Source organism: Fukomys damarensis, unplaced genomic scaffold (assembly GCF_012274545.1).
Source record: "Fukomys damarensis isolate Sample0158 unplaced genomic scaffold, DMR_v1.0_HiC HiC_scaffold_21, whole genome shotgun sequence".
Classification (NCBI taxonomy): Eukaryota; Metazoa; Chordata; class Mammalia; order Rodentia; family Bathyergidae; genus Fukomys; species Fukomys damarensis.
The window spans coordinates 744,881-769,906 of NW_022900933.1; the positions used below are offsets into that span (position 1 = coordinate 744,881).

Genomic DNA, 25,026 nt, shown 5'->3' on the forward strand with positions numbered 1-25,026 from the left:
TGAGACAAGCCAAAAATAGTGCTAAGCGTTTATTTGAAAAGTGAGCAGTGCGGAGGTAAGGGAAAAACTGGTTATGCAAAGTAAACTTGGGCTGAACAAAAGAAGAAAGAAGAAAAAGAGCGAAAATAAAAAGTACACCCTGGTCCAGAAGACGCAGAGTGGGGTATGGTGAAGGGTCACGTGGCAGGCTCCTCGGGGCGTCTGGTCTCTTTTATGCCATCTGATCTCATGGGAGCCCTGAAGAAGTTTTGTGTGTGGGGTCCGAGAAATTGTTTGCTGCTAGCCTGGGGTCTTGCAGTCGACAACCTGCCTACTGTCTCGGTACCTGCAGCAGTGGGGCAGGCAGACCCAGCTGGCATCTTGCCCCCAGACCACCCTCTCTGCTGGTGTCCGTGAGATGCTGTTCTCTGCTCTTGTGGTTCTGCAGGAAGTAGGTGACTGCTGTCCTCCTTGCCTGTCTTGTCTGGCCCTGCTCCCCCTCTTCCCCTCTGCCCCGTCCTTGTGGGGCTGCGCTCCTTTGACATTGCAGTGGGGGGCTTCCTAGTTAGAACCTGCGCTTAGAATCACCGCCAAGGAGGGGGCGTCGGGCTTCAAACCATTTTTTCTTTCTTCCTTTCTTTCTTCCCACAGAGATGGAGAGAAGAAATCCTTGCCGGGCTCTCGTTGCTCCTTCGTGTCTGGTAGTTTCTCCCCTTGAGGGAGGTACCTGAGGCTGGCTCATGGGTCATGGTGAGGGCATCTGTCTTTCCTTGAGTGCCAGAGAGCTGCTTCTTCCTGACCTCCAAACTGGTGAGAGAGGGGGCTGCCATTGGTCATTCGGCAGGTGAGGAAACTGAGCCATGGTGCCCAAGAAAACTGTCCAGGGTCGCACAGCTAGTACAGGACAGAGCTTTAGCTTGGACTTAGCCCTTTCTGATTTCAACACAGCTATTCTTTATCTTACGTGTTCAGAAGTTTTGCATCTTCTAATTGTATTTTTTAGCCAAACTCTTGGATAGTAGGTATTCTCATTAAACACATGACACCAAACTTTACTCTTTTCATGAAGTTACCAGCAAAGATAAATGCATTTTCCTATGTTTACATATTTTTGAGGAAAAAAAATGCTTTGTGTCCTTACGTATTACACTTAGTGTGTTCAAAACATTGAATGAATGATTTCTGGGAAATAAACTAAGCTTCTGTCCTCTCTGCCTTCTTCTTTACCTGAATGTGTTATTGTTGAATTCATCCCTGGGTCACTCCTCCACTTCCCAGGATGCTCCACGGCGCCGCCGTTTCCTCCACCACAGCAGCCGAGTGGCCCTGTAGTGTGGCACACACCCTCTCAGTTAGCCTTTGTCCTATGCTGCTGTTGTGTTGTTGAGGCCTAGCAGTTGTGTTTGGTTTACAGCTTAGTAAAGGGCTTCAAGTGCTTTCCCTCTGCGGTAAAGGTCAGCAGTGCCTGGAGTCCAGTGCCGCTGTGTGCTGAGGTTTCTCGGGTCTGTTAATCTTCCTGCTAGTAACGATTAAGGGAATCGCCTCCTTGCGTGTTCCAGCAGTGGCATGTATTCAGCCCGTCCACAAGCACAGGCCAACAGCAGGCCAAGAAGACCACCTTTTGTTTGCTCATCCTAAGCGTTAACTTGGACCAGATGCAAGTGCTCAGGTTCTGAGAACCTCAGCTGCCTTGGATCCTCCCCAAAGCAGGCACAGCTTTGGGGTGTACGGTCTCCCCTACCTGTGATACGTTCAAGCCTGTCAGTGACGCAGGGTGAGGTGTGTGTGACCCAGGGTTTCAAAAAACCGTTCTTAGCAGACAGGCTCCCTGTGCTATGCGATGGTGAGATACCAGAGGACAGATACGGTGTGTTGACGAGCAGTATTAGGTGTTCTGTCGGGGAGGCAGCGACCTGGCAGCACTGCAGGGGAGTAATTCAATCGGCAGATTCTGATAATGTAATAAACCACACGGGGTGAAACCTGAATGGTTTACACACATCAGAATTCCCTTCAGTTGAATTATCGTCTCTTAGCCGTGTCTGTTCTTGTACTGCTGCTTTAAATATTGAAAGACAGTGCAAGTCACGCTTTTCTCCTGGTGAGGGAGAAAAGACATTTGGGTCTTTGTCACTTCGTAATTCATGTTGCTCCCCCTTGGCTGTCAGGCTCCTGTGTTTGTGAGAGGGGATCCCATCCAGGGTGGAGAGGTGCATACTCTTCTGTGAGTCACCGAGAGCTGCTCTGACCTGCAGTGGAGTGCATGGGCTGGGCAGGGTGTGTCCAGGCTGGCTCTTCCTGCCCTCCTTGCATTCTGCGTGTGGCCTGCTTCCTTCACGCACGAGAAGCCAGCGAAGAGCTCCTGGTCCATCACAGCTGTCCTGGAAGAGCTGATACCTTCCCCCCTGACCTATGAGGAGGCAGAGGAGGCTTAGCTAATGAATGAGGCCAGTGAGCCCCATGCCAGTAACGGATTTAGGGTTCCAGTCTCAGATTCTAAAGCTCTTACACATCTGCTTCTCGAAGTGTGTGCACACGCCTTACTCTGTGCCAGGGGTTTACAAGAGGAGACTGAGCTGAGGCCATGTCATCATCAAAGATAACTTTTGATGAAGACCAGAAGGGTGTCAGTCTTCAGCTCTGGCCTTAGGTGCCAGGAATGCTGGGGAAGGGTGGGCGGCAGTGTAGGCTTGGGCACCAGCACCCTGCCAGGCCCTTCCCTGAGTGACAGCTGTTGCTCACATTCCTGTGGGCTCCTGCTCCTCACAGGAGGCCTCTGTGCTGCTGGTTACCTCCGTGAGACCCACCTCTGACAGTGGAGTCCTCTCCTTGGGGCAAGGCTCTCTGTGGCTTTGAACTCAGCCCAGTGGAGCTTACTGTAACCTAAGTGGATCTTTGTATCCACTCTCTGTGTTGGTGTCTGGGAAGTCACCTCTTTGATTTCCCGTGAAATTATTTCATCTCAGTCTCTCTCAGGTTAAGTCAGTTTTAAGTTGTATATTATGGATTCCTATAACTTTTTGGGGAGAGTATTTGTATTAGGTAATTTGCTGTTAGTTTAAAAAGCTGTATGCTAAAAGGATATATAAAAATATTAATACAAATTCGTAAAGAGAAAAAAATCATCTGTGATGCTAATGCTGTTTTCATTTTTCTGCTCATTGACTTATAGTAATGGTCCATAAACATTTTTGAATGCTTCATTCTATATGTAGTCTATGTGCTTTTTTTTTTGTATTATCTGATTGAGCTTTAGTTTTAGAGAATTTGATTGATGCTAAAAGAACATTTAAAATCAGCCAAATGTATTTTTCTTGCCCAAAGCAAGTATGTGTTAATGGGTCATTTTACATAAATCCTGCTTTGGGGAGCTGGCAACAGGAGCTGCCATGCGATTTCCAAGGTGTCTTTGCAGCAGGACACTGTGAAGGAGAGGAGCTGGTAGGCTGCGTCCTAGGAGGTCTGTAGACATTTCTACCTTGCGTGTGGAGGCTGCAGTTTCTGGAGGTCAGGTTTGGTGCTGGGAGGAAGGACGCGTCCGGGACAATCCATCCTTGGCACATACTATCCAGGCAAGACCAGCGTAGCTCATTCTCTCCCTGGAAGCACCCCAGCAGTGACCGCTGTGACACACAGCTTTCTTCCCCTCTTTTCCTCAGCGTCTTTGTGCACGGTTCCCGCCACCTGCCTGGTCCAGCTCTAGTCCGCTGCATCTTGCTCCTCGCTCCTGAGGCTGTAGCTTGTCTGTCTCCAGTCTGACCCTCTTCCTGACCCCCGCCCCCCGTCCAGCCATTCAGGAGCAGAGGTTTCCAGTAAGCTTGCTGGACCCCCAGGGACCCTTGGCAGGACCTGGGACCCCCTCAGGCACTGTGCCCTGCCCCGGGCTGGCTCCTGCAGTGTGCAGTCGGTCAGGAGGGACGTGGGTACCCTGCCTGCAGTGGAACTCTGCTGTGGATGGCCGCTCCCCTTTTCTCTGCTCCCTGCTCTTGTTTTAAAATGCATTATTTACTCTGAAATAGGCATTAGTTTATTTATATTTTTTTAATAACCTCTCTAAAAGTATTCTCCTGCTTGTATCTCCCAAGGTAAGGGGCTGTATGTTCACCAGTGCACAGACATGATGGTGCTCACTGAACACTCACTGTGGTACCGGAAATGAGGTGGTAATGAATTAGAAATGTCCTTCCACACTAAGAAAGAGAAAAGCTTAATGTAGATGAGTACGGGACATGGTCTGAAGCTGACAGTCATCTCAGCTTGTGGCTTTGAATGATTTTTCTTAGTATGTGGTATTAAAAATCTGTAAAAAAAACAGACCCAGCCATATTTTGACAGTGATAAATCTCCATTTTTACTCAAAATTTGTTGCTTATCTTTTCACTCTGGAGTCACTAATAAATATTCTTTTCCACCATTTTTCCTGATACTTAACGCAGTCACCTTTTGCTTTGTCTGCTGGCTGGCTTGTGTGTGCTTTCACCGTGTCTCCTTCAGCTCCTTCCTTTTGAATCTTAGAAAACTTTATGCTTATCGTGTGGATGCTGCTCACTCTTCAGCCACTTCCCGTGTGTTTTTCTCACGTCCCAAAGCATGCTTGCTGTCTGTGGACTTTTCCCTTTATCATCATGTGTTGGGTTCAGCCTATAACAGTGGAAGCAAGACAGCCAGGGCAATCTGGAAGCCAACTTGAGTTTACTTTTTACTCTTTGCTAAGTTATTATCGTGAGGAACCGGAGATCTCGTCATTAAGCTCCATCTCTTCGCTAGAGAGTGATGTGTAGTGGGGTAGGACTCGCCTCTTGCCTCAGTCTCTCCCGCTTTTCTCTGCTCCTCCCCAGCCCGTTCCCATGCAGCCCCCACTTTGGTACGATTCTTGGATGATCAGATGTTGATCTGATTTTTCCATTCGCTCTCCAGTCTTAAGAGGGACCACACTAGATAGTGAGCTGTACAAGAGTCAGATTATTCATGGGATTTATAAGAAATACAAAGGAAAATGTGGTGATATTTTAAAAATTACCTCTATATTGGAGGGGGTGGTATGGTGGCATAGGTCCTTGTGAATTGAGGTCCTTGTGCTGAGTGTCATCCCTATGACCCCAGAGTGCATTCTAAGTGTAGAACGCACGCAGACAGGAGCACATTACTTGAGCTCAGCCCTGCCTCCAGAGCTCCCCACAGTGAGGGGAGGCAGTGAGCTGAGCTGCATGCACAGACCCTCAGGGGAAAGCTGCAGTCCGAGTGACAGTGACCTGTAAAGTAGCTTCATGAACTCGTTCTTCTAGTTTTGATCACATTATATGCGACTATCTTACGGTGCCTGGCTGATTACTTTTGTCTTGTAGATTATCAGTCTGGTAAATGAAGGCACGTGTTGTTAATAAAAGGTGATTGAGAAACTGCAGGTACTTTCTAGAATGAGAAGTAATGCGAAGGGCTGGTAGCCCGGAGAGTTTGGAGAAATGGCGGTGGTTGATGAGTTAATTTCTTGCTGAAGATCTCGCTAAAGTGAGATTTCTGGAAGAGCTGATGTTTTGGGCTTCTTGTTATAAATGTATTAGCTACACATGGTGACAGTTATTAAATTGGATATAGCCTTCTATATTTCAAAATCTGGACCATTTGTTTCCTCTGAACCAAAACTAACTGGATTTAAAAAGAAAAAGAGACGGGCCAACAGCGTGATATGCCTAATGTGTCACTCTCCAGGAGCGTGGCACCGAGAAGTGGGTGGTCTGGATGCTGGTCTAGATGCCGTGGGGCTGACCTGTGTGTGGACCATGGAAGGCTCACAGAGTCTTTGTCGCAGATTTTGCTTCTGAGTTACAGTGGATGATTCCGTTTTTTCCAGCACAACATTTTAAGTCCAGTCGCGTCTTCCTGTGATGGGTAAAGCTTGCTTCACTGATTTTTGCACATTAGTGATAACTGAAAAATATTTGCAAATGTAAAAGAGGTAGAAAACTGGGACCCAGAGACATCCTTTGAAAATCCCTGCCAAACATTTTACTCCTGTAAAAAATATTTAAAAAGTAAGTCAGCCCACTTGTATTCTGCAGAGGGGAGGGAGCTTCTTGTTGCCCCTGGGGTGTGGTTGTGTTGATGTCTGCTGTGCCATGCCCTGGGTATCTGGATTTAGATAATGTGGCTACAAAATAACGGGTCTGCTGGGCCTGCCTGTGGAAACTGTAATTTGGAAGCATCACTCTTAACTACCAGATCATGTTTTTAACCTTTTAAAGTGGCAGTTTCTTCTAATGCACTGGGCTATGGAAAATGAGATTAAATCAGTGTTTCTGCTGTGGAAAACGGGCTGGAAGGAAGGTGGGAGACATCGAATGTGATCTGTGTTCTTCAGGACTGTTCAGTTAGAGGGACGCCTTTTATTTTCATAAGAACAAAAATAAGAATTGACCCCTTCAGCCTGCAGACCCTGGTAATTGTTATATCCTCCCACGTAATTTATTGAGTGTTAGGGGTTTTAATTGATGTCTGAAGCACAGATTTATGTGAGACTTCTTGCCAGTGGTCTCACTCTAAAGTCAGATAAACATCTTTCTTCTTCTAACTCCCTCCTCTCCCTCTTTTTCTTTTCCCTTCTCTTCTTGTGGTAGTGTGCTCTGACATCATTCCCTCCTTGGTACTGTTTCTGGTGTGCCTTTTACAGCTTCTGTGACTCTTACGTAGAGAAAGCCTACTACATAGTGTTAGGCTATTTTTCAGCTCCCCCTTGAACAGCCCTCCTTACTTCCTTGTTTTCTGGACAGAGGTGACTGTGTTTTTCCCAGTTGGTGTCTGGTTCTACATCGAAAATGTTTGTTGGTTGTTAGCAAAACAGTGAATCCTTACCTGCTCAGTAGAAACTTGTTTTCATTTCCTCACTGCACCAAAGGTGACGGTGTCAAGTTTATAAGGTGTCGAAGATTAGGTTGGTAATAGCTCGCAGAAAGTTTTTACATCTTATCAACTAAGAATCCCCAGTAACTTTCCTTCCTTAGAAGGCAGACGCTATTGAATGTACCTAGTAAGACAGTGTCTTCATGTGAAATTTGAGAAGCTTCTACTTAGCCAGTTGGAATAGCAACAGAGAAGAGCTTTTTAGACCACGTAACATGTCATTGCTCTGCGCCTGGATTAAAGTAGAGGAAAAGAATGAAAACCTAAGCTAGTTGGAGCTCAGTGGTTCATCAGAACCTTGTTCCTTTGCTAGGATGCAGGCACTTCTCAGCTTCTTTGTAGGCTGTCCTGATGCTGGTCCTTGTCACCTTAGGCATGTTGCTGATCTGAATGTCTTAGGTTTGATTCTCCTCCTGAAAATTAGGATAGCGCACACGCAAAGGAATAGTGTAGAAGAGGTAGTGTTGTGTGTTTCCAGGCTTTTAAGGATTACAGTAGAGTAAGTGAAAGAAAAATGACAATACAAATTCATGTGTGGGGATCTGTCATGTGTTGTTTAAAAAGAAAGGTTGTGTGTGAGTCACTTGGAAGCTGAGTGTTTGATTTGAGATGTTGAAGTGCTGTGAGTTTATCTAAGCTGCTGATGTACTTCAGGGAGTTAAAACAGATTGATCTTTGCAGAAGAGCTTAGAAACCTTTAGAGTTGTGCTATAGCACAGAGTAGGACATTCACAGAGATGCTGCTTGATCTGGGTTTTGAACTTGGAATGGAGACGCGCGAGCACCCGCTTGGCCCCTCGCCTGGCACAGTGCCTCACAGGACAGTGTTTCCTGGGCAGACGGAGCCGCTCTGCTGCAGGTGTCCGTGGAGCAGCTGCCGTGTACACCCTGCATGTGCAGCCCTGGCCCATGCGCTCCACACCAGCTCACTGCCCATGGCTGCATCTGTGCACCATCCTCAGGATATTGCTTCCTCCAAGAACTGGCTATTTTTGTATAAGGTAGTTCTTTCTCGTGAGGAGGAAAAGTTAACGCATATTTTCTGAGAATTGCACGTGTACATAGGGAAAGGTGCTGACGCTCCACATGGATGTTGACGCAGACCCAGAGCACGCCCATTTGGAGTGGCTGTCATACTGTGGGACTAGAAAAGGCATTTTCCAGGGTTTGAACATTTCCTCTGTCCAGAATTTCCTACACCTTTTTAATTAAAAGTACAGGTAGTTTAAGGTTCTTTTTTGTTTTATTCAAAAGCTGGAAGGTATTAATCAGCTATTTTCTGTAACATCTGTCTATGCAGGAAAAGACTCCAGTGGCAGCTGCCACAGAGGGGATGGGGTCAGTTTGAATTTGTAAGGTTCTGACTTTAGCTACTTTGTGAAATGTCCTCTTCGGCTCACTTAAAAAAGTTAAGTTTTATCGTTAGGGAAATGTGAATAATGCTGGGATTTTAGAATTTTTGAGATTTGATTCAGCAAGCTATTTGAGCACTTACTGATTGGTGGCATAACGAAAAGAACATTCTGTTTTCAGTCCATTGTCAGTCTTGTAGTGTGCTCATTCCGCTTGTGGGAATCCTTGGTAGTGTGATTCTAGGAACCCTTAGTTCATGTTGCAGCAATGACCTCTCCCATGTTATTGGTGTCTTTGTTTTCTCAGGTGCCTTTTCACAGCCTGGCTTTTACTTCTTCCTGCTGACAGAGTTGGCCGAGCGTGTGGGGAGGGGGTGGGAAAGAATGGGGTGTACTGAGACTACAGCTAGAGGGGTTTTCAGCCCCCGGGAGGCACAGTTGAGGGGAAGATGGGTGTAGGGAGGTGTGGCTAAGCTGTAGAGCCTTTTCAAAGGTGCAGTGCAAACTAATTTCCTTCTAAAGGAGCAGGGGCGGGATTCTGGAATGTGTTGCTTATCCTTGAGCAGTTCACTCCTGTTAAAATTGGCCTTTGTCAGGGCTGCGGATGCAGTTCAGTGGTGCTGCACCTGCTGCACAAGGTCCTGAGTTTGATCCCTGGTATTAAAAAGAAATTGACCTTCATCAGAAATTAACAATTGTCTGAGTATGGATTTTCTGTCTTTCACACATCTGAAGAAATGAACAGGCAGCTCTGTTAACTGTGGCTCAGTCACGCAGTGTACCTCACATCCGCTCCCATTAACGCCTTCAAGAGTGCAACTAATACTTAGTAACAACCTACTCTGTCCAGAACGGACTCCTTCCCCTGATCGTAGCTCTCAATTTAAAGTGCATTAAGTAGATAGAATCAGTGGTTGCTTTAAATGGTACTCATCCGGTTACACTTTTTAGGTGCAAATAAATCTGGTTTTCCAAAAGTAGAAAGGCAACAATAAATACAACAATAATATATTCTTAACATTTACATTTTATTTGTAAGGTGAGATCCAAAAGGAAAAGGATACTAACATTAAACAAACTTTTAAAAATGACTCTGGCTATGAAAAGAAGTTACTGTGGAAAGTTTCTCAGTCGAGGCTGCTATTGTAAGGTCCTGTGCAGATTACTGATCCCCCAAGAGCGTCCTTTGGGCCTCTCCTTAAGGAACAACAGCCAGAAAGAAAATGTTGAAGGTTTCCAATTAACTCAGATTTTAACTTAATGCAAAGGACCCAATAGTGTTTTTACTTTGAAATTCGGTTTTATCCACAAGATAGGGAAAACTTGATAATACAGGAATTGGCCCTGAAGCAATCAGGTGGACAAAGGGGCACTGACTTGATGTCAGAGGACCCCCCAGCCCAGGCCCTCGGAGTCGCAGGAGGGAGGCCGAGAGAGTGGCACAGATGCAGGGAGCTTGCTGCTCGGTTGGTGGCGCCTATGGGTGTGGACTCAGAGGTTGCTCTCTGTCCTCTTCTCCCTGGTATTTTATTCCTTTGTCGTCCTGCTAGCCAAGCAGAGCATGAGTTCAGTAACGGACACAGTGGAGTCTTTTTTTTTTATGTTCCAAATGTGATGGGTTTGATTTTGCTCTGAAGCAAAACTGAAGACTCCACTATAGCACAGAGACCAGTATATTAAAAGGTCATGAAAAAGTGGCCTGGGACATGCAGGGCGCAGTGTACAAACTGGGGGGTGGAGGGTCGGGGGTCGGGTCCTTTCCTTTAACGTGACACTACATGGTCGCTGAGGAACACGCTTAAATGAACACTGCACGACTCAACCAAACGTGGCACAAACCTGACAACTTCCAGGCCTGCCTTCAAGAACCACCTGCAGGATGGACTTGCGATCTCTAGACTTGTGTGAGGAGGATTACAATTCTTTGGAAGAATAAAAAGTTCACACTTTTAAAATTTCACAGAATTTTAAGGCCAGAACATAGTGGATTCATTTCTCTTCACTTGCAGGAATAAATCTGAGGCTTTACTCAAAACCACATTATGCTTCCAGTTCGAATCCCAACCCAACTTTGTGACCTCCAGCGTTGAAGTTCTTCCCATCGATTAAAGCTGACAGGGTCAGTTTGACTCCCGGTCAGAGGGTCTGAGTGTAACCCAGCCCAATCAGGCTGGCATTATTTACTTTAGCACAGAGAGGGGTTCTACAATCCAGCTTGTATTTAGCAGCAATGCCAAAACGGGTGTTGTTGCTGCCAGCCGTCCATGCAAGGTTTATTGATGTTTCAATCTTTTCATTAACTTTCTGGTAGATAGAACCTCCAAATTCAGTGCCATCGTTCACGTGAGTGTGCAGCTGAAAGTCTGCAACCTTGTAACCCAGAGCGAAATTATTCTGAGACAGTTTGGATTTGGCTGTGTCAAAACTCATCTGATAGCCAGCAAGCCAACCTTCAAAGGCCAACACAGCCCAGCCATAGATGGTTGGTCCAGAAAAATCTATGTCAACACTGAAACAATCCCATTTATTGGAGGCCTTCAATTTCCCACTCGTTTTTCCTGTGTTCGGTACAAACATAGTATCAAGAGTCAGTTTCAAACCTTCTGCCAACTTATTCTCCAAAGAGATTTCTGTCCCCAGAGTGTTGTCTGTGTTCCATTTCTGGGTGGAGGTAAGTCCATAGTTACAGACTTTGTATTTGGTCTCTAGGTTGCCTGATGCTTTCCCCGTATCAGTGTAAGCATGACCTGAAGTAGAAAATTCCACTCCACTCCAAGATTGGGTTTTCAGGCCTATTTTGACCATTCCAAACCCATATCCTTTGTTGAAAACATCCTTGGCAGGGTCACAGTAAGTTGGTGTATTACACATTATTGAAATATATTTATCCAGATAATGTCCTCTCTCAAATGTCCTCTGCTCTCAAAGTCCTCTCCTCCAAACCCAGGGCCCGTCCCGCTCCGTCAGAGCAACGCTGAAGGTCTCCTTCGTGTCAACACCATCAGCCTGCTTGGCCTCCCTCCCGGACTCTGCTCCTGCGTTCCCCTACCTCCCAGGAATGCTTCTGTGCCTTAGTGTGGAGCCGAAGTCCACTGAGGGTCTGTGTCAGGAGGGCCGCTGCCAACCACCGGGCCCCTCCACACTGGAGGCTTAATCTGACTGGGTCACAAACCCAAAAGTCGGTGAGTGAGGCTTGGGCCAGCAGGCCGATGTGGCGGCCGCACAGTGCTGCACTGAGCTGTTTCCTGTTAAGTCAGTGGATGCGTGGAGAGTGTAGCTTTTTTAATTGACCTAAACCAGAGTGGTCATTGGATTCATTCTCCAGGCATGATTCTGTCTCCCCTGCCCATGGTCAGGGAGATTAAGTATAGGAGGAGACATTGTCAGTCTTGTGTGGTGCCCATGTACCCTCCGTGGCCCTGTCTCAGGCCTGGGCGAAGGAAGTGAGTTGGGACTGGCTGCCGCGTGAATGGCAGGTAGGCAGATCCACACCTGCTCTGTCTATTGGCTACGTCTTTCTGAGGTAGAACTTGCCTCATGGTTTTGAGGATCTGACTTGTTTCATGGACCATCTTCCTGGATCCATAGTATTTCATTGTGTGGAAAATGCTTTGTAGTGTTAGACAAAGGCATTAGCAAAGCTTGGCAGCTGCGAGGTATGCTACGTGCGACTCTGTGGTGTGGCGTCAGCATCCTTGCTGTTCTAGACCTCTCATCTACTGCATCTTGAACTCACTGTTCCTCTTTAGTTACCTTTGAAATAAGAGGCAGCTCTGTGCTCCTGAGCAGAGCTTCAGGTATTGACCCAGTGTCTGTTTTACCTTTCACTTTTCTGTTCACCCTTTTATGTTGAAACAGGCTCAACTTTTCATCAAACAAATAGGTGGTGTATATACTACTCACTTGTAAATCTCGAGCGCGTCTGGGACATACTGCTACCATCTCCGGCAGGACCTTCCACGTCACCCCCCACCGTCCGAAAGTACAGGGCCTTTGAGCATCTCTCACCGACCCTCGCACCCATGTACCCACCGCTGTCCTTCAGGGAGTCACAGTTAATACATTTTCAGAAAGGTGGGAATTCAAGGCACAGAAGCAAAGTTTGCACAAGTAACTCTGAGCTTCTTATTTAACTTTAGAAACTCTTGGAGTACATTTCAACTGGAGCCATTTCTTTGCAAATAAGAAAGTGAAATCATTTTCTGTTCTGTTGTATCCCCGAATGCTATTATTAGGAAAAAAAAAAAGTTACAATGGAAAAATGTAAAAGTTGCTAGAAATCTACAGACACAAGAATGGAAAATTGAGGTACTTCATGATTTCTTTTTACATATCATTATCTTTTCTTAAACAAGGTATAGTGAATGTGTTCATTGTTAAAGATGTAGAAAATTTACAGATGTGCAAAGGAGCCTAAGTCATGTAGAGTCTCGAGTCTCAGAGGAAGTCATGGTGGAAGCGGGCAGTACCCCTGCTATGATGTGGTTCTTGCTGGTCCTTTCCCATAGCAGCTTGGAGGCTCTTCAGGGAAACTGAATTCAATCATGCCCAGGGCCTACTTGAGCTGGTCAGGCTTCTGAGGCCCTGGTGATCTGGTGTATGCTATGTGGTCCTTCCTACACCACACCCCGGCATTTATCTATTTTGTATTTGTTTGCTTGGTGTTTGTCTTTCTCTCACCGGCGTGTGAGATCCATGAATTTGGGGTCTGCATCACAGGAGTATCCTTGGCAAGCACCTGGAATTCTGTGGGAGCTTAGTAGGGGTTCATTAAACAACTGATGAGCAGATGCCTCTCCAAGCCCTTCTCTGCGTAATTACGTACATGCACGTCCTCTTTTCCGTTCTCCACTCAGTCCCTGCCTAGGCAGTGTCTTTTCATCTTAAATTAAGAGATTGTAGCACACTTTTTATAGAAAGCATAGGTTGCTGTTTATAATATTTATAAGATGTACAGAGACTTCCTCTTTGAAATCAAAAGGGTCTGACTACTGCACTGTTTTTACAAATTTAAAAAATATTGGGCCTGATTTAAGTCTCAGTTTTTAAACTGCAGCATTTTCTCTTGCTTTATGCTTTGAAATAAGTTTAATATAACACGAAAATTGTAAAAATGATAGAGTTCAGTTATACCCTTCACCCTGCTTCTTTTAAGATTACTAATTTTCATAACTATGGCACAAAGTAGGAAATTCACACTGGCACTATGCTAAAACCTAAAGTACAGTGCTTATATGAATCACACCAGTTTTATTCTCTTATCTTCTGGGCTGCAGTCCGGTGCAGGCTGTCACAGTGTGTGCCTCTATGGTCTGCTCCGGCCTCTGACGTTCTTCAGTACTGTGACTCTTCTGTTGCGTATGGATCGATTATTTTTCAATATCTCAGTTTTGGTTGGTGTAAAGCACTCTTACTACAAAACAGAGGCTGCACAGTTTTCTCAGGGAGTCTACAGAGGCAATGTCAGTCATCACGTCTGGAGGGCGTGGCTATGAAATGTGTCACCTTTGTCACTTGGCTAAGGTAATGCCTGCTTAAAGTCTGCCCTGTAAAGGTACTGTTTTCCCCTCGTAATAGATACATATCTTGGGGAGACACGCCCAGCTAACTTTCATGTCTCTCCTTAAGTTATCTTCCACTGATCTTTCTTCCATCAGCTGATCTTGCCTGCAACAGTTATTAATTACTGTGCTGTTTGCCTGGTTGTTGTTTTGGGTTTTCTTCATTACATTTACATTTGTTAATTTGAATTCTTCTATAGAGAAGAGCTCTTCCTTCTCCTCCATTGGTATATTCATTATTTTTTATGAAAGGGGAATAATACATATGTAAACCCAAAAAGTAATGTTCATATTTGTATAACTCTTCATTCTACCCTGACATCATTTGGTTAACTCTAGCCTCCTATATCTTTTATAAAAAGTCAACTAAAAGATGGACTTTAACCCGTCTAGGAAATACCTTCTCAGACTCCCACAAGTTAATGTTTGATTGAATAATTAGAGATTATAGTCTAGACAAATTGACACATAGCACTGACCTTCACACTTAGTGTATGCAAAATGTAGTTGGAGAATTGTTAATATTTATAGACTGATCATAAAATTTATGGACACGATAAGTACAGAATAGGAGTTGGCAGCATTTCTGATTGTCCCTTCTATTTATAATTTATTTATTGCTTACCTTATCTCTGGACTCCTGGCCCTCTGACCCTCTGTCACCAGCACTTAGTAAAGTGCCTGGTACAGTGATTTGCTGTCAAGTACATAAAATGAATAAGGCTGTCCATGCTACTATTCAGTTATCACCAGCTCTCCCTTTTGCCAGCATTTCCATTGTGAGAAGAATGATGTGGAAGGCCCAATTTGGAAAGAGAAGGTAGAGAAAGATTAAAAGAGAGTGATAGATTAAATCCTGGATTTCAAGGAAATGCTTCATATTCTTTACTTGGGTTATGTCTGAGTTACTTTTCTCATTGCTGAGACAAAACCCAATACGCAGTGTTAGAGGAGGAAATGTTTATTTTAGCTCACAGTTTGTAGAGACTTCAGTCCACAGTCAGCTGGCTCCAAGGCAGGGCGGCATGGCAGAGGGGCATCGCAGAGAAAAACTGTCCATGGCAAAGCAGGGCAGGCATAAGGCAGCACGCAGCAAGCAACGACAGCAGCAGTAGCAGCCGTGTGCATCTCCCTTTTATCCCTTTCTGGCTTCCCGCCTTTTGGGTAGTGCCACCCACACCCAGGATGGGCCTTCCTTAATCCTAGCGTCATACACTTAAGCCCCGCATCACATCCTTGATCTCAGTATCACATACCCTAGATATGAAAAAGCCCCAGATGGCCGCATGAGGCTTTGGGGGGAACCTCTAGATGCGTGTCTTGATGGGTTAATGTTGAAATAGTGTACTGCCCCGCTTCCCTTTTTCTCCTAGTTCAGTGCTTGGTTAGTTTTGTATCTGATTCCTCAGTTTAAAATTTCAAAATCAGTTAGTTGAAGACGGTATCAGATAGTAACAGTCCCTGCTCTTCTAGATTTGGAGTAGCAGGGTGCTGCAAGCTCATTTATTCAGTCACGTTATAAAGGTGTCTGCTGTGCCTTGGGTTGGGGCTATTGAAAGGGAAAACGGGGACTCTGTTGTGGAAAGGTGCTGGTGCACTGCTTCTCCCACTGAGTAACAGAGGGTTCTGTTGTGAAAGGCAAGGCTTTGTGCAGTCAGTAGTGTTACTTACCTTTGGTTACAATGTTACTCGTATGTAGAGACTGGTAGCTAGGAATAAGCCTCTTATGTTTATGTCTCTTACAGCTATAAACAAAAGTCTGTAATGAAATATAAAACTACAAAGCCATTGATATCCAAATTTACTGCCTTAATTTAATGTGACAGATGATGTTGTTTTGCTAAAGCAAAAGCATTATTTGCAGTACAAAATATGGCTTTTACTCACACAGGCCAGCGTTGGAGTCTGGTGGCTGATTCAGTCTTCCCACCAGAAGATTTGTCCAGGAACTGCAGAGTCTTGGTTCTCGTAGAGGACGGTGTGATTTCACACGGCCTTCTGCGGCCCCACGTGAATAGTGCACGCAGCACATCTGCCTTGGTTGCTTTCTTGTTAGTGCCAGGGAATGAGAGTGGTAAGTCTGCCTCATTTTGACTCAGAATGCAGTACACTCTGGTGCCTTGGAAAAGAGGACTTAAAATGGTTCCTGACATCTTGTGGATCCCCAAAACATGGCCGCAAGCCCTCTTTGGCTCAGTAGGAAGAGGAGGTGCGGACACACTGTTGGCATATGGTGTGTGCTCATGGTTGAACTGGACGTGTTTGAGGTGCTGGGTGGTGGAATGCATTAGCCCTCAGGTTGGAATGGTAAGGGTGAGATGGAGTTGTCAGGCGACAGACAAGCTGGGAGGACCCTTCATGCAAAGCCAACGGCATGTCCAAGGTCTTAGGGCCTTGAGGCGTGGACGGTGTAGTACAAATGTATACATACGTGGTTTTCATTACTTTCCTCATTGCTGAGACAGCATACCCAACACCTCAATTTAAGAGAGGAAAGGTTTACGTAGCTCACAGTGTGTAGAGGTTTCAGTCCATAATCAGCTGGCTCCAAGGCAGAGTGGCACAGGCAGAGGGGCGAGAGTTCATGGCAGACCAAAGGTAGCAAAGCAGCAAGGGACTTTAACAGCATCTTTCTGCTTCCTTTATCCTACCCAGGCTACTTAGGGCGGGCAGCACTCACACCATTAATCCTAGTGCCCTTGAGCCTGGAATTGCACCACGAGTCCGTTCCAGCCTCACACACCTCTGAAAAAGCCCCACCTTGGACTGCACAAGGCTTTGGGGGGACATCTAGACACAGGCGGCCATAACACATCACAAGAAGAGAATATCTGAGGTCGGGGGAGGTTCCAGCACAGTCCTTGTCGTGGAGTTTCCATGTTTACATGCCGAGAGATTCTTTTGCTTGTGTTACCAGGTCAGTCTTTCTTTTCTGCCTTTGTACTTTTCTGACCTTGTTGCGATAGACTTTACGTGATACGGCTCACCTGCTCCCTGTGTGGTCCGTGGTTTAGTCAGCTTGTGCACTCGTTTATGAATTCATCCCCTCAGCCCTACTGTGGAACACTTTCGGTCCCCATGGTGCTCCCTTCCCAGGGTGTACTGGATTCCTGCTCTTGTCCTAGCTCCAGGCCGTCGCTGATTTCTCAGTCCATACCATGTAACTTGGCCTTTTTCAGAAGTTTCGGATGAGGAGGATGGTGTAGTCGTTAGCCTTCTGTGTCTGGCGTCTTTCATTTAACATGTTTTTAGCTTTCTTCATTTAGACGCAAGTTAGCCCTTGGTTCCCTTAGACTAGATGATGTCTGTTAATGGATGCAGCACACTGGCTTTCTACGGTCAGCAGTGGAAGGGCACTCGGACTGTCTCCTGTTTCTGGCCATTGTGAATAATGTTTTGGTAGACAGTAGCTTTCTGGTCAGTTGCACGGGTTTTGGTGTCTTAGGTACTTAATAGTGGAAGGACAGGGCGTTTTGATATGTGTTTGTGTAACTTTTAAAGAAGCTGCCAAACACTTCCAGAAAGGCTGTCTCCTTGTTGCACTCAGTATCTTGCTGGCCACAGCCACAGTGCTGCCTCTGCCGTTCCTGACTGGCGGCACGTATGTGCAGGCAGAGGAGGGATTCACTGTGGACGTCGTGGGGTGGCATGAGTGGCTTCTCCATCTTCTGCCAGTGTTCTGAATTCCCACATCAGCACCAAATTGTGTGAAATGGCATTCTGTGGACCTTTCTTTATTCTGAAATTTAATGTTAATAATAATTCTTTTTCTCTTCATGTACTCTGGTTTTTTGTTTTGGTAGCGGGGATTGAACTCAGGATCTTGCACTTGTAGGCCGGCAGAACACTTTTTTTATATGAACCATTTGTCTCTGGAATCTGGAAAAATCCCTTGTGGTGATCCCTAGGTGGGTTAAAACAAGGTCCCATTGCCTTAACTCTCTTAGGATAGGGCTTCCTAGCTTTAGCTCTTGGATATGAGGGGAGGGACGTGAATGTGTGGGAGGAAGAGTGGGTGTTTCGAAGGCTGTGGTCTGGGCATTTGTCAGAAGGGGGAGCTTGGGTACCATTTAGCCGGCACCACATTAGGGTGACAGAGGGTCTGAGCCGGCTGTGGTGCGAGATTGCATGTCCTGTGTGCAGCTGGCTCGGGACAGACAGGTCGAGGTTTCGGTGTTGGTGTCATGCGTTTGTCACAGATGGAGCTCAGCACCGAGACGGTCTTCCCTCCCTCCCTGGGGGGTGGAAGGGGCCTCCAGGTCGGCCAGATGCTTCCTTCACATTCCCAGCTGTATGTTCCTCCTTGCAGTCTGAGGTCCTTCCTGTCCTGGCCGTGGCTCCAGCCTCCTGATCCCTTTTTGTCTTTTCTCCATTCTAGTTCATCCTTTACAGCGCTGTTGGAGGGATCTATCATCAGTGAAACACAGGTGATGGGACCTTGTTACCGTGTGTGCCTGTGCGTTCATTCTAGGATGGAGTGCTGCCGTCCCGTGGGGTAAAAGGGCCCTGCAGTGCTGCCTGCCTCCTCTCCCCCCATCTCTGGTGCAGCCTGCCACTCAGCAATGCATGGTGCTTTTGGTGTCCACTGCTGTCTGTCTGGGCTGTGGCAGAGCCGGGTTTGAATGTCGGAGAGACAGTGCCTTCCGTAGTCCGTGTCTCCTCTGCACGTGGAAATGTGTCTTTCCTAGACCTAGTGTAGGTACGCCGGCTGTCTAAAACCCTCCACTCCCCCATTCCTGCCTTCCTTCCTGGGCTCCGGTTCTTTCCCAGACTTTCTCCTTGTGCTCCTGGGTAGCATGGACTTTCTTGCATGGTTGAACCTATCATTCAGTGTAGGCCTGGCCCCAAGTGTGCATTCACAGGGGTTCCCCGATGAAGAGGAGGGAGAATGGGTCTCCAGGGCCGGCGTGGGGGCAGATGTGAAACATGAGATGCAGTCTGTGACTGTCGGGGGGAACATGTGAGGTCCTGGCCTTTCAGGACAGTGGAGACCCAGCCCACTCGCTGTGCTTCCTAGGAGGTACGCGCATCATCAGCGTTCCTGTTTCAGTAACCGGAAGCATGCATGCCCACAAGTGTAGGTTGCTGATATTCTACCAAGCTTCTTAATCCCGGGACTTCAGTTTTAGGATATGGGTCTTTCTGTGAAAGCAAATAAGAGGCTGGAACCACAGCTGTGCTAATACTGAAACAATAGCTGTGGAGCCAGGTCCAAAGAGTGTGCGGAACTCCTAGGAGAGCTCGCCAAGTGTCAGGGGGGTGGTGGTGGAGGAGCGGCACCTGCTGTGTGTGTTCCGGTTAGGTGCCTGGCACGCCGCAGTCCATCCCCTGTCCTGCTTCTGTTCTCGCACCTTGCTGGTGTGATTACACACGGGATTCTGCCTTATCGCCTGCAGAAGGGGCGCGAGAGCCCAGAAAGAAGCACTGTGAGGGAAGAAGGTCAGGGACCCGCCTCCATTTCCGTGGGAATTGGAGCCCGTCTTGTCCTTTTGGAGATTTCTGAAGCACATGACAGCTGTGAAGTCTTTTCATCACCCAGCTAGGTTCGTTTCTACCTGACCTTCGGGAGTCCCGCCACCTCACTGCATTTCCCCCTGCCACGTCTGTGAGTAGGTGCCAAGATGCCTGTCGAAATTCCTTGCTTGCTTTCTTTTCCTGTTCTTGGTCTAAGAGCACAAATACTATTCTCAAATATTTTGTGTTTTACTCCTGTTATTTTTTAAAAGACACTGTGCACCTTTGCTTGATGTGCAGAGGGTGTCCTTTTCCTGCCTTCTTCCTGTCGATGGTGGTGACAGTGTTAACAGGACGTGGCCCTGTAGCTTCTGAAGCTGGGCCCAGCTGCGTTCTGGCAAAGGTGGCTTTGCTAGAACTGTGGGTTAGACATCACCAGTATTGTCCAGGAGAGCTCCAATAATGCGGTCTTCTCTGATTATGTCTCCCACCTTCCTTCTTAAGGTGGGGGTATGGAAAAATAAGCACAGGACTTTGACCTCAAAAGCAAAGTAGTTTGAGGAGGAAAGACTATAGGGATGAAGTCCCTGGCAAAAAGCACAGTGTATCTATGAAATGTGTCTGGTAACTACGCGATACCCACGGAAAAAACACTTCCCATGTATAAGCCAAAGTAAAGAGATTCATTTAAGCAGACTGTACGAACGAAGATGTATTTTAGTGAATGCTGTGTATGTCTAGTAATTCAATATAATTTAATTACTGCTCATTATCTGTTACCATTATTATTTTTCATTACATCCAGTAGTCACTCTTAAGATAAATGTTCTTCAGCTCAGACTATATCTGACATAGTAGTGACTTGTGGAGTGGTTGTTGGTGAACTTTAGGAGGAAGTACTTCATTAAAAATGTTTACATATGTGTCCATATACAGTATTTGTGGTGGTGGTGGTGGTGGTGGTTTTCTCTCATTGAGTGTATTGGTACATTTTAGGTATACAGCACAGTTACATTCATCATTGGGATCTTGTACCTCTACATGACAGGTCTTGGTTCTCATTTTTCCCCATTCCCCTGCCCTCCCTTCACCCCCTCCTCCCTCTCCTATTTACAAAGACTTTGTTTCCATTTTTTCCTTTTCTCATATTTTTTCTTTTTCCTTATTTCCTTTCCTTTACCCTTCCCTCTTCCCCTACACCTTTACCCTTTTTTTCCTATTTCCCATTGTCAGTTATACTATTTGTATCTTATTTACACTTTTAGTTTTTCACACCAGAGAAACGACTCAGTATTTACACATGTGTGACTTATTTCATTTAAGAGTACGGCCCCAATATGTGTCCATTTTCCTATGAATGAATCTATTTTCTCTTTCTTTATGGCTGAGTAGTAGTCCATTTTATAGAAAAACCACATCTTCTTTTTCCAGTCTCCAACTGAAGGGCAGTTGGGCTGTTTCAAAGTTTTAGCTATTACAGTATTTGGAAATTTTATTGTATTTAGAAAATGTCCTGCAAGCTTTTATTTTAAAGATTGGAAATAAAACGTCTCCCAACCTTTTAAAGGTTCTAGATATTTGAAGCACAAGCATGTTTAAACTGGTTAGACCATTTGTATTGACTGAGACGACCTGATACAAACAGCGGGGAAACAGGAGAAGGAAGCCACCATTGACTTTACACAAGGAGACCTTTGACAGGGCTGTGTCCAGAGCAGCCTCCCCTGTGCCACAGTTTCAGTGGGTCCTGGTCACCCTCTGTCTTAGAGCTGGCAGAGGGGTCCTGGCGGCCCTGGAGTTCCTTCAACCAGTGGTATAGAGAAACCGTAGATCTATGGATGAGAAGTCTGAAGTCTGGGGAGATTAAATGACTTTTACCTTTGGAATGTGACTTAGGGAAATGATAGATTCCGTTAGCTTTGTCATGTTTGAAGGTGGAAGAAGATGTGAGAAATGAGAATGCAGGCGCTGTAGTTATCTCCATCAGTGTTCTGGTAGTGCTGTTAGCCCGTCTCATCCTAAGAGCCCTGCACGTAGCCTCTTTGGGACCCCTGGGAGCAGTTGCAGGGGTCTGATGCAGGTCTCCTGTTCCTCCTGTTCTGTGCCTTCTTGGTGGAGTTTTACTTCTCAGTTAAGTTCTTCCTGCAGTGTTTTTTTTTGGGGGGTGTAGGTACCAGCTACCAGGGATTGAACTCAGGACCTTGCACGTTCGAGGCAGGCATGGCGCCAGTGAGCTACGTCAGCGGCTCACCTCCTGCGCTCTGGATCCTTGCCTGCCCTCTCCCTGTGCATCCTGGTCATTCCCAATGCCCAGGTGCTTCGACCTCAGTGCTCCCTAGTATGTACACAGACCTGCTTTTGAACAGCACTGTCTTGCCAGGGTGCCCTGGACATGGTCTGCAATAGCGGTAATACCTCATCCCTTAGAATTCACCTGTTCAGCTCAGATGTGAAGTCCAAATGTTGGGAATTATTCTGGCTTCATGGGGATACAGTTACTTGCCCCATGTCTTTTTCTCATCTGCTGCATGAAGATGCTAACAGGGCCGTCCCTGCAGGTTTGTTACGAAGTAAAGCAGGCACATCCCAGTGCCTGTACGTGGGCCACTTGCATACCTGGACAGCTGTCACATGGCCCGCAAGCTTGTAAGCTTTCATCACCGTGGGATTTTAGTGAAGCTCTGCATGACTATGTGGTGTTTGAATGTGGGCCGAGTGGGTAACAAGGGTTCCTTGCGCAGGGGTGGGCACAGTGCTAGCAACCTGAGTGTGTAGATGGTGTGTGTGTGCACGTGTGCGTGCCACCCTGCCTAGTGTGTGCACCTAGCAAGACGGGCATTTATTATTAAACAGCCATGTGAGTTTTCTTATTTAATCACTAGATTTGGGCTTGTTTTACTGTTACAGTAAAATACTAGAAAGTAAAGAAAATGTCGTACTTGTATCCATTAATTATGTTATGTATTTTAGACAAAGCTTAAGACAGCTGATCTTCCTTCAGTGAGACACTCATGATGTAAGGTGTGCCCAAGGTGAGGTCCTGCCCCAGTGACATAGGGACATAAGGTGTGCTGACGAGTGTCACGTAGGCTTTTAGTAAGCTGTAGTTGCTGTCTGGACCTAAGCTAAGAACTAGATTCTGTTAAAGGGCTGGGGATTTAGCTCAGTGGTTCTACCACCTGTCTCGCAATTGCAAGGACCTGAGTTCGATCCCAGTACCAAAGAAAAAAGAAAGAAACAAATTGCAGTATTAGTAGATTTTAAGAAGATAAAGTTTGGGGCCAAAGCAAAATGAGATGAAACTGTTTTAACATAGTTACTTCAAAGATGCAGAGGCAGCGTTGCTGCAGGTCAGAGATGTGTCTCCTCCCATGAGACAGCTCGAAGCTGAGCAGTCCACAGCTGCCGGGGTCTGTGGTGTCCTGCAGGGACCCGCTGCGTGTCATGCTTCTCTCAGGGATTCAGCTGAGGGTAGGAGCTGTCCTGTCTCCAGTCTGGGTTCCAGCCGTCCAGGAAGACAGGCTGGGGCCCTGGTTTCCACTTTAAGGAGAGTGGGCTGGCAGTTGTGCACACCATTACAATCTATCCTAATCCCAGACAGTCACATGACCACACCGAGCAGTAAGGAAAACCACAGGGCTTCCCTCATATGGATTGGTTAGGTCCCCAGCTCTGACTCCTAAATGCTGTGAGACTTTGGAAAAGTTGTGTAACCTCCCTGTGCCTCTTTTCTTATCCGTAGAATGAGGGTAGCAGGACTGCCTGCCTCAGTGTTACGTGAGGATTACATTAATACATATAAAACCTTCAGGATCATCCATAACATGAAAGGAAGCTACAGGAAAGCTAGTGGTTGAGATGACTGTTTTACTTAAAGGAAGAGGGGGAAGGAGTACTGGGGACAATGGGTAGGCTCCCCGTGGGAGGAAAACCAGGTACTGGGGCTCCCCGGGTGGCCACAGGCCTATGAAGAGCAGGTCCTGAGAACGTTTAGGTTTTGCCTTCTCAGGTCTTGGGGTCATTGTGGGAAGGGCTTCTCATCTGTATTTATACTGTTGACCTCTCAGTTTTTAACTTCTGTTCCTCACTACAGCCAGTAATGTACCAGGAAGCCAATGAAATGTTCTGTGTGCAACCGCTTTCGTGTATAACCAACATTAACTTCTCGCAGCAAGTATGTTTGTAAAAACAGCCGTGAAGTCGGGTTTCACACACTGAAATTCATTTCCACTTGCTGCCGGTTAGAAAATGTGTATCAGTGTGTTGAGGATGAGACCATTGTCTTTATGTGTGGCTGCTGGTCCTGTCCCGTGGGTGTCATTCATGCCTGTGCCAGTGTGGTTCAAGCCAGTGGGAGGTACTGACAAGTTGTCAGTCCAGTTGTTTCTAGCTGCTGCTTTTCCTGCGGGTGTTACCCCGTCTTGCAGTCACTCGGTGGGATTTGTGCTGTGTGCACACTACTTCTCCCGCTCGGGCTTAACTTCTGAGGGTCTGTTCTACACTTGGAGCAGGGGAACAGGCCAGGCCACTGTGCGAAGTTGCACACACTGTATTGCACATTTGGTATTAGGCTTTTTAGCATGAATATATTTTTTAAAAAGCCGTGAGTAGGATGACAGAAGAAAGGCCTGTTTAACTTGAAAATAAACTTCTTCAGCTTGTTGGTTTGTTTCCGAGTAGTTCTGTTGCTGTGACCCTGTGGGAACCTTGCTGGTCCATGTGGGGTGGCTTGTGCCAGGTGGCCGGGGCCCGGCCTCCCTGCAGCTCCTGTGTTTATTTGCCCTAAACCCTTGTGGATCTTGAGTGTAATCAGAATGAGAATTCTCTTTGACTGTTTGGAATTCATCCAGAAACCTTTCAGAGTTAGAGGAGTGAGATTTTAAACTTTCAATTTCCAAAGTAGGCCTTTAGGCTTTAAAAACAATTTGTTCCCTGTGGTAAATTCCATGAGCTAAAACTTTGACTAAGATTCTGTATTAAAAAACTTTAGGCATCGCCATATTAAGAATACCTGTGTTAGAAGCGGAAAATGTGGGATTTTCTTTTTAAAGAAGAAAGTGTAAGAAGGACAGGTGAACAATAGGTGTAAGAGGTCCTCTGTAGAGCAGCAGCTCCTCCCCATTTTGTGAGTGCATCCACGTGGCAGTGGCCTCCTGGAGCCCTGTGCAGTGTTGAAACCTTCTCATCCTGAATGTTGGTTTTCTTTTCTGAGTCTTTTCTTTTCTGGTTTCAAATCTAACTGGAGTATTACTCATTAGAAATGAAAACAAAGAGGATGCCTTGTTTAACAAGATACATACTTGTAAAATGTTTAATTTGATTTAAAGAAATACATTCAATATAGATATTTAGAAGATACAAAAAGATACAGGTCAGATCATAAAGCATACAACCACTGTAAATACCTTGGTATTTTTACTGCAGTTTTTCCTATGCATATTAAATATTTTAACATTAAAGATGATATCATACGTACTTTGTATTCTGTGGTTCTCGTAATCTTCTCTCATTGCTCTTAAGAATTTGAGGTAAAGTGATTTTATTGTGTGGAAGTGTGCCATCTGCTGAACCCTTACTGGGTGGAGGGTGTTCTACCCTCAGTAGTAGAGTGCTTGCCTGGCATTCACAAGGTCCTACATTTGATCCCCAATGCTGGAGAAAAAACCCCAGACAGACCCCCCAAATTTAATTAATCCATTCTTAATTTTTGTTATTTACTATCTTTTACCATTATAATAATTACATAATTGACATCTTTGTGCATAAAACTTGGCTTCCCTGTC

General features: G+C 46.0%; 2 protein-coding genes across 2 annotated transcripts in view; one reads left to right on the forward strand and one right to left on the reverse strand.

Moving 5' to 3' along the window:
* The first annotated feature begins 704 nt into the window (after nt 1–704).
* The window catches only part of Peli2 (pellino E3 ubiquitin protein ligase family member 2), a 123,302-nt gene continuing 98,980 nt past the window's right edge, over nt 705–25,026 (forward strand). The window contains exon 1 of the mRNA XM_033766895.1: nt 705–823. Coding sequence (XP_033622786.1) covers nt 720–823 — 104 coding nt within the window. The 5' untranslated portion in view covers nt 705–719. The remainder of the gene's footprint in view (nt 824–25,026) is intronic.
* LOC104854962 (voltage-dependent anion-selective channel protein 3-like) lies at nt 10,263–11,236 on the reverse strand. Its single transcript, XM_033766897.1, has one exon. It carries the CDS (start codon nt 11,097–11,099, stop codon nt 10,365–10,367), a length of 735 nt encoding a protein of 244 aa, XP_033622788.1. The 5' UTR covers nt 11,100–11,236; the 3' UTR covers nt 10,263–10,364.